General features: G+C 40.4%; 1 protein-coding gene across 1 annotated transcript in view; it reads left to right on the forward strand.

Moving 5' to 3' along the window:
* The window catches only part of DHX29 (DExH-box helicase 29), a 40,544-nt gene extending 31,409 nt beyond the window's left edge, over positions 1 to 9,135 (forward strand). The window contains exons 21-27 of the mRNA XM_058680201.1: positions 723 to 947; positions 3,304 to 3,440; positions 3,852 to 3,945; positions 5,039 to 5,341; positions 5,756 to 5,887; positions 7,174 to 7,270; positions 8,851 to 9,135. Of these exons, the coding sequence (XP_058536184.1) occupies positions 723 to 947; positions 3,304 to 3,440; positions 3,852 to 3,945; positions 5,039 to 5,341; positions 5,756 to 5,887; positions 7,174 to 7,270; positions 8,851 to 8,903 (1,041 nt within the window). The 3' untranslated portion in view covers positions 8,904 to 9,135. The remainder of the gene's footprint in view (positions 1 to 722; positions 948 to 3,303; positions 3,441 to 3,851; positions 3,946 to 5,038; positions 5,342 to 5,755; positions 5,888 to 7,173; positions 7,271 to 8,850) is intronic.
* The last annotated feature ends 536 nt before the right edge of the window (positions 9,136 to 9,671 follow it).

The raw sequence follows: 9,671 nt of genomic DNA on the forward strand, positions 1-9,671 counted from the left end.
ATGAAGACTCACACTTAGTTGTGCTGCTTTAACTTTCTCATACTTTTTTTTTTTAAACATATTTTTATTGCATTTCCTTTTTTTTAATTAATTACATTGCATTATGTGATACATTTTTTTAGGCACTCATACTTTAACACATCCCTTGCCTCATCTTTTTACAAGTAAATCCACTCTGCTTTGATTTTGCCATAAACATTCCTACTTACATATTAAAATGTATCTTTATAACTTAGGTAGGTAGTTCTCCACAGGAGTAGTGTTGCCTACCAGGAGGTAGCTTACATTGCAGACAGTTTAGTTGCCAAACTGGGTAGATGGTATGTGCTACTGGTATTGTATCAGTAGAGTTGCTGGTGGAGATACTGCCAAACAGATGGCACTGCACTGGACAACTCTGTAAAGTAACAATTATTCAGCCCCAACTCCTGGCTGGTACTAGTCCTGGCACTGAGAAACTCTGACCTATGCCAAGGAATTTCTAGAGTAAAAGATCTGTAATATCCTTCCGTTTTAAATTTTTGACTCTTTAAAAGAAAATAAAAATGTATACCAGAAGATCTCATTCTCCTACCAGACAGACACACACACTCACACACACACACACACACACTGCACTTTCCCAATTATAAGAAATGTGACTAAGCTCACACCATTCTCTTTGGATAGTGTTAATTGTTTGTAATAACATGCCAGTTGTATCACTGTTTTTCAATCTGCAGAAATGCAATCTTGGCTCTCCAGAAGACTTCCTCTCCAAAGCCTTAGATCCTCCTCAGCTTCAAGTAATCAGCAATGCAATGAATTTACTACGAAAAATTGGAGCTTGTGAACTAAATGAGCCTAAACTAACTCCATTAGGGCAACACCTTGCAGCTTTACCTGTGAATGTCAAGATTGGCAAGATGCTTATTTTTGGTGCCATATTTGGCTGTCTTGACCCAGTGGTGAGTGAAATGCTGCTGCTGCTACTTCATTTTAGGTATTATGCAGCTGAGAAATTAGTAACATTGGAAATAATTTTTCACTCATTAAAGAAAATTTTACTTATTTATTTGTCTGTTTATGTGAAAGCATCCATCCACTGGTTCATTCTCCATTTGGCTGCAGCAGCCCAGGGCTGGGCCAGGCTGAAGCCAAGAGTTTCATCGGAGTCTCCCACAGGAGTATCAGGAGCACAAACACTAAAGCCATCCTCTCCTTTTCTCAGGCCACTCAGGGCGCTGCATCAGAAGTGCAGCAGCCAGGACACAAATTGGCACATATAGTATACCAATGTTGCACTTCCCATCCAGCTCCCAGCTTATGGCCTGGGAAAGCAGCAGAGCGTGGCCCAAAGCCTTGGGCCCCTGCACCCAAGTGGGAGAACAGGAAGAAGCTCCTGGCTCCCGGCTTTGGATTGCCTCAACTCCAGCCATTGTGGCCACTTGGGGAGTGAACCGGCAGACGGCAGATGTTTCTGTCTCTTCTTCTCTCTGTAAATCTGCCTTTCCGATGGAAGTGGATGGATCCTTTAAAAAAAAAAAAAATGCAGAGTGAATGGCATAGTATTCTGTAGTATTCTACTGTCTTTCTTTAGTGTTAGAAATGGGGCCTCATTAGAATTGTGCCAGATTCTACAAGTAACCTCGGTCATGGTAGTTTATCTGAAAAGCTACGGGAACAACAAATGAATTTTTGTATAATCCAAACTTTTTTTTCTTTTAATTCTTTTTAAATTTGATTTATTTTTATTTGAAAGAAGATGTTCCATCTGCTGGCTCATCCCCCAAATGGTCACATTTCAGAATCTGGATCCCCCGCTTGAGTATAGAGGTTAGAACATATAGGCCTTCTTTTCCAAGGCACATTATTGGGGAGCTGAATCAGAATTAGAGCAGTTGGGAGTCAGATTGGAGCTTATATGGGATGCTGTCATTGTGAGCAGCATCTTTATCCATGTGCCATAACGCTGCCCCGCACCTCCAAGAAAACACAGCACTTCACTCCATGTCTGTGAAGTAGAGGTTATAGCAACAGTCAGAAAAAAAAAAAAAAGGTCAGTGTTAAGAGATTTATAGAATATTATATGGTTAGATGTAATACTAGAATCATAGCTCAGTTACCTTCACTCCTACATGGCTGAATTTCCATTGACTCCAATACTCTTCAGAAAAAAATGTTTGAGGCCCGGCGCAATAGCATAGTGGTTAAAGTCCTCACCTTGCACATGCCAGGATCCCATATGGGTGCCAGTTTTAATCCCGGCAGCTCCACTTCCCATCCAGCTCCCTGCCTGTAGCCTGGGAAAGCAGTCGAGGACAGCCCAAAGCCAGGGGACCCTGCACCCACGTGGGAGACCCGGAAGAGCTCCTGGCTCCTGGCTTTGGATTGGCTCAGCTCCAGCCATTGCGGCCGCTTGGGGAGTGAACCATCGAACAGAAAATCTTCCTCTCTGTCTCTCCTCCTCTCTGTATATCCACCTTTCCAATAAAAATAAATAAATCTTTAAAAAAATAATAAAAAAAAATTTTTTTTGAATGTTTGGACTTGAGATAAGTGTGCTGGTGCCACCGGCTAATCTTCCAGCCTGTGGCACTGGCATTCCAGCTGCTCCACTTCCCATCCTTACAGCCTGGGAAAGCAGTAGAAGATCACCCAAAGTCTTGGAAACCCATACCCACGTGGGAGACCAGGAGGAGTTCCCAAGTCCTGGCTTCAGAGCTTAGCTGAGCTCTGGCTCTTGTGGCCATTTGGGAAGTGAACCAGCAGATGAAAGATCTTTCTCTAGCTTTTTCTCTATAAATGTCTTTCCAATAAAAATGAATCTTTTAAAAATATATATAAACTAATGCTGTTTAAAAATGAAAATAAAAGTTGCAAACCCTGACGCAGTAGCTCAGTGGCTGATGTCCTCGCCTTGCATGCACTGGGATCCCAAATGGGTGCCAGTTCATGTCCCAGCTGCTCCACTTCCCATCCATCTCCCAGCTTGAGGCCTGGGAAAGCAGCAGAGGGTGGCCCAAAGCCTCGGGACCTTGCACTCATGAGAGTGACCTGGTAGAGGTTCCTGGCTCCTGACTTTGGATTGGCTTAACTCCGGCCACTGCAGCCACTTGGGAAGTGAACCAGCAGATGGAAGATCTTTCTCTTTGTCTCTCCTTCTAATTTCTAATAAAATTAAATAAATCTTTTTTAAAAATAAAAGCTGCAATAAAACATAATAAATGCATAGAAAGTAACAGGCAACTTCAAATTATTTTCTTTTATAAATCAGCTTTCTGTGTATGGCACATTAATGCTAAGCTGCTTACCTACAAACAGGCAACACTTGCTGCAGTTATGACAGAGAAGTCCCCTTTTACCACACCAATTGGTCGCAAAGAGGAAGCCGACCTTGCAAAGTCTGCTTTGGCTATAGCGGATTCAGACCACCTGACAATCTACAATGCATATCTGGGGTAAGGAAACAGTCTGTCATCAACATGCCTGTGATCTCAGGTTTGTTTACTTTTGATAAAAATTCTTTGACTTTCCTTACAGATTTAAGATTCAAACTTTTTTTCCTCTTCTATTTTTTAAGATATGTTAGGTATTCTAACCCTATTCAGATTATAATCTTTTTTCAAGTTTAAAACCAGTATATTTGCTATTTTGTGTATATTACCTCATATTTGAAATAACAATAATTTATTGTTACACATAAACAAAAGTACCTGTATTGCTGTTGAAATTGTTTTATATAACAAAAACTGCTGCTACAGCCAGCAAGTCGCCTCCTCTTTTGAAGTTGTCACTTAATTAAGCCTGACTTTGGTTTGGAAAGAAAATGTGATGGACTGTGTTCATTTTCTTAATGTCTGTTTTTCTAGGTGGAAGAAAGCACAGCAGGAAGGAGGTTACCGTTCTGAAATGGCGTACTGCCGGAGGAACTTTCTGAATAGAACGTCACTGTTAACGTTGGAGGTGATTCTTTATATACACTCTGAAAGTCAGAGGAGTGATTAGAACAGGTGCATTTGGGAAGAATGCCTCTGCTTTATATATAAGTAAGCAGTTAGAACAGAGATCTTCCAGAGCTGGATGGGCCTGAAGCAATAATTTTTCGATAAAGAAGAAATATTTCTAGGTACAAAGCAACCTATAGCTTGGAGAAGCCACTTTTTTTAAAGATTTATTTATTTTTATTGGAAAGGCAGATTTACAGAGGGAAGGAGAGACAGAGATTTTCCATCTGCTGGCTCACTCCCCAAGTAGCCACAGCAGAGCTCAGCCAATCTGAAGCCTAGAGCCAGGAGCTTCTTCCAAGTCTCCCACATAAGTACAGGGTCCCAAGGCATTGGGTCATTCTTCACTGCTTTGTCAGACCATAAGCAGGGAGCTGGATGGGAAGTGGAGCAACCAGGACACAAACTGCACCCATATGGGATCCTGCTGCTTGGAGGTGGAGGATTAGCCAGTCGAACTGTCACTCCTGGCCTGACCCACTATTTTTTATGACTTAAAATAATTGCTGGAATGTCAGAGGGGTCTCTCTTGAGTAAACACCACCCTTTTCCAGCAGATAAGGGCTACACTGAAGAAACTGCCCCCTCTGGGCTGACTGGGATTTCCACCAGTTTGAATCCCAGTAAGGTGGCACAAAGGGGTATTTTCTTCGGCTTAGCCCTTCGTCCCGCCCATTCCTGCTGCCAGCCTTTTCTTCCCCACCACCCCTCCCTTCCCCCACCCACAGATCTCAATTCTGAGGTGTGAGAGCAGCTGTTTGTGTGGTCTTTCTGGAATCAAAGTCCGTTAGGCCCCAAACTCAAAACCTAAAGGATATCCTAAATGTAAACATCACCTTTTAATTACTTACATCCTGTGTATTTTGAGAAACACTGATCCTTCTGCAGTGTTTACACTGACTGGCTTGACTGAAGCTAGAAAAATGTTTCAGATGATGATTTTAGGTTAAATGAAATTGCTGTTCATAAACTTTGTAAGAAAAGTTAAAAGGTTATTTGGAAATTTCTGTTTTAATCAAGTTTGGCTGTCTCTTTTTAACAAACCAATCAAGGATGTGAAGCAGGAGTTAATAAAGTTGGTCAAAGCAGCAGGATTTTCATCTTCTACAACTTGCAACAACTGGGAAGGAAACAAAACCTCACAGAGTCTCTCTTTCCAAGAAATGGCCCTTCTAAAAGCTGTCCTGGCTGCTGGGCTTTACGACAACGTGGGGAAGATAATCTACACAAAGTCGGTGGATGTTACAGAAAAACTCGCATGCATTGTGGAGACGGCCCAAGGCAAAGCACAAGTGCATCCGTCGTCAGTAAACCGGGACTTGCAGACTCACGGGTGGCTCTTATACCAGGAGAAGGTAAAGGGTTCGTCTCTTAAATTCCAGTTGTCAAGATAGGATGCCCAAGCAAGAATTGTATTCAGCTTGCAAACTGAGCCATTAATTTGTATTGATATTTAATGTCAAGTTGTACAATTTCCTAAGCAAACAAAAGGCTTGCTTCTCTTAAATTAAATCAAAGAATAGCAAGGTTTCCAACCAGGAACATCATCTTTCTGCTTGAAATAAAGACAGTTAGGGCGAATAGATGGTTAATAATGAGTATTTCACAAAAAGAGAAAAATGATGTTTTTGGTGTGGTGAATGGGGTAATGGAACTGTGGGAGATAGCACCTAAGTTAGTTAGCAAATATTTATAAATTACAATAGAGTCCCCCTTTGAATCATGGCTTTAACTAAACATTGGCAAACATGAACTTTTCTCCTGCGTAGGTAAGATATGCCCGAGTGTACCTGAGGGAAACCACCCTCATAACTCCTTTCCCAGTTTTACTCTTTGGTGGTGACATAGAAGTTCAGCACCGGGAACGTCTCCTGTCTGTCGATGGCTGGATCTACTTTCAGGTAAACACTACAGCTGCTTTTGGTGGGTTACATGGAAGGGTTCAGCCTCCACAACCACGGAGAGATTTTGAAAACTTGGACTTTGCATAATTTCTTCCCCTTAGACTGTGTTGAAGACTTCCTTATTTTGTCATGCCTATCTAGTTTTATTTGAATATGTTAAAGTTGAAAATCAAGTTATGTTGGCCTTGGAAATTGTGCTATCACTAACTAGTGTGCTTATCTCTGGCAATAAGTCTGTTTCTCTTCCGTTGAACTTATCTGGACAATAAGATGCTGGTCTCTATGCTTGGTATATGCTTGCAATGAAAGAATCTCAACTGAACTTGAACTTTGGTTATGCAACAAGGTGGAGGAATCCACCATGGGGGGAGGATTTGGGGTGGGATGGAAGGAATCCCAGTGCCTATAAAACTGTGTCACATAATGCAATGTAATTAATAAAAAAAAAAGTCTGTTTCTCTGTAGGGAGAAGTTGATCATCCTAAGTAAACCTAACACACTGTTATTCTTTACCATGGTAACTATTTGACTAAAAATGTGAATTTTTAACAAAACCAGAAATCTATTCAATTTTTGTGAGGAAGCTTTTGTGGAAGAAATGTTTTGTAGCTGGATTGTGTTGATGGTTCCTTAAATTTATTAAAATTTTTTTCAATTAAATAAAATGTTCATGGTTTTAAGTTATACCTCAGGGAACTTTTTTAAAAGGCTCCCTCCCCAAAACTGCAGTCTTACTTCTTTCAGAGTTAATGTTAAGAGAAAAAAAAAAATAATTATTAGAATAATTGTTGTGTAGTGTTGGAATAGGATAAATAATGAAATTATCAAAAATAGTTGCTTTTATATGCCTCATTAAAATTAAGCTATGCTGGGCCCAGCACAGTAGCCTAGTAGCTACAGTCCTTGTCTTGCACGTGCCGGGATTCCACATGGATGCCGGTTCGTGTCCCAGTGGCCCCGCTTCCCATCCAGCTCCCTGTTTGTGGCCTGGGAAGCAGTCGAGGAAGGCCCAAAGTCTTGGCATCCTGCACCCGTGTGGGAGACCTGGAGGAAATTCCTGGCTCCTGGCTTCAGATCGGCGCAGCTCTGGCTGTTGTAGCCGCTTGGGAGGGAATCAATGGACAGAAGATCTTCCTCTCTGCATATCTGACTTTCCAATAAAAATAAATAAATCTTCTTTAAAAAAAATTAAGATATGCTAATACAGAGTATAAGATGCGTGTGTGTATATCTTGGCTTATTTAAGCACACTCCCCTGAGTTTTGTCCAACTTGTCTCAATAGGCCCCTGTAAAGATAGCCGTCATTTTCAAGCAACTGAGGGTGCTCATTGATTCAGTTTTAAGAAAAAAGCTTGAAAATCCAAAGATGTCCCTTGAAAGTAAGTATTTGACTATAATGTAAGTAGAAGGCAGTTCATGAGTATATGTGTGTGTGTGTGTGTGTGTGTAAATATACGTGGATACACATAGCTTGTGCTAATGCATGGAAAAACTTTGTAAGAGAATGAAAGATTTTAGAAATGATGCTTTTTTTCTTTTGGCTCAGCACACTGTACCACATTGCAGTCTCCCTCTCCCGTTAATCCTCTTAGTGAAGCCGCCCAGGAGCTGCTGAGCCAGTGCTGCTGTCCTGAGGCTGCACAGCCTGTGGTTAACTGCATGTGGATGCGTCAGCACTAAAGCCTTACCTAGAGCAGGTCTCAGCAGAGTAGGTGAGGGACGTGGGCTCTCCTCTTGATGAGCTTTGTGCCGTGCAACTTCAGCCTTAGAAATCCTCACATAAAACACAGTGAATTCAACTTCTAAATTAAGCAGAATAAATTTTAAAATTATTTCACTGTTTCCTTTTGCTGTAAGAGGAACCAGAGCTTATTCTCAGATGCAACATACACATTTTTTAATCTGAGAGGGAGGAGAGAGTACAGAGCAGTCTTCTTTTTTTTTTTTTTCTGGACTTATAAAGAAAAGTTGTAATAGAATGTCAGGCCTGCGTAAGAGAAGGAGTTGAAGTTGTTCCTGTGCTTTTTTTTCATTCTACTCTTCCTCAAATTAAAAGCCAAGGTTCTTTCTATACTTGACATTGAGAACTTTCTGAAGTGCCTGCACCCTGCCAAGCATCAGCTTTGTTCTTTCACTGCCAACTATGGCCCTCAAGCATCTGAGTGTCAAGCCACGGGCCCAGTTCTCAAAATTCCTGGTGTTACCATTTGGCATTCCACTAAAGTGTCTAATAAACATGTAGAATTTCAGTGTTGACAACCCTGGTGATTACGTCTTCCTAGAAAATGATTATGTCCTGGCTAGGAAGTCATAATGACAGAGCAACTGTTCAGATGGGAGTCGAAGTAGCTGTTGACGAAAGCCCCCTTGGTAAACAGTGCAGCCTGTGTTGCAGTATTTGTCAGAGCCGTTGACATTCAACTGCTTTGTTATGGAGCGAAGTATGTCATTTCCCTATTGACACCTCTCCCAGAACACTTCCTTTAGAATTTTTTTGTTTCCTTTAGGCCGAATATGCAGAAACTGGCAACAGCTGTTTCTTCATTTCCCATGACTATGCTCCAAAGAGCAAGGTAGAGTTAGTAGAGATGTGTATGTTTAGCCTGGACAAAAAGCTGAAAAATTTATTGTCCTACAGAGATTTTCAAAGAAATATTCCTTATAAAGAAGTTAGGATTTAATCACATTGTCTCTTAAAAGCTTGGACTATACAGACTCAAATGCCAACCCTTTTCAAATTAATTACTCTTTTTCAAAGTATGTGTAGTATGACTGTAGCAATAATTAAAGTATTTTTGGGCAACAAATATTTTGTAGGCATCTGTAGCTTATAGTAAATATTGTTGCTATTAATTTGGTATTATAAATTAAGAACTTTTAATGAAATAAACCTCTTATATGAGCATACACTGGAAAAATAGTTGTATTGAATTTACTCATGAGTAATTTTTCTTCTCAGATGACAAGATTTTGCAGATCATTACAGAATTAATAAAAACAGAGAATAATTGAAACTGAAATCCATGGTGAACTGCTTTAAAAATTAATGAAGATACACTCAAGAAATTATGTGACAATGGACCATCCTATTAAGTATTTCATTACTTAAAATGTTGGTACTTGCCATTACTTCAAAGTAGCGGGGGAAAAGCACATACTTTAAACGTGTAATTTTCTAGTTCCTTTTTAATGCCAATTATTCTCAATGTATTTGTCACTACATTTACAATAAACACTTTGGTATCACCCATGATTTGCATATTATTATTCACCAAGTGAGAAAAGACGGGGTCTGTGTCTGCAGTATCTATTAAAACTGTGTGTCCCTGTGTAACTGCCCATCTTGTTTGGTATCTGGAAGTATAAACCATCATAAAGGAAAAAGTGAGACTTGAAACCACTGGTCATTAAATCTCCATGACAATGAACTACATCTTAAGGTCATTCTTTGTTGCTCAGAATGGGAGCCTAAATAAGTGTACTGCTATTAGATGCAAGCTCTTTCAGTCACGTGTACAAAGCATAAAGATGGAGCACTGGGAGGAACGGCAGGAGCCACTCTGGCTACTGTCAGCCTTAGGTTGGTTAACTTGGTGTCATTTCATCCATCTGAAGCTTTTATTTCCCTGCCCCAGAACCCTTTTGGTACCCACAGATGAGTTAGTAAGGTAGGTGACCTTGAGATAAAGCATGCTTAGGTACTTTGTCAGTGGTCATTTAGTGAGGATCTTTTTTGAACCATATTTTACAAAGGGTTTTGTCTTCATTTCCTCTTAATCG

The sequence above is a fragment of the Ochotona princeps genome, chromosome 23 (assembly GCF_030435755.1).
Source record: "Ochotona princeps isolate mOchPri1 chromosome 23, mOchPri1.hap1, whole genome shotgun sequence".
NCBI lineage: Eukaryota > Metazoa > Chordata > Mammalia > Lagomorpha > Ochotonidae > Ochotona > Ochotona princeps.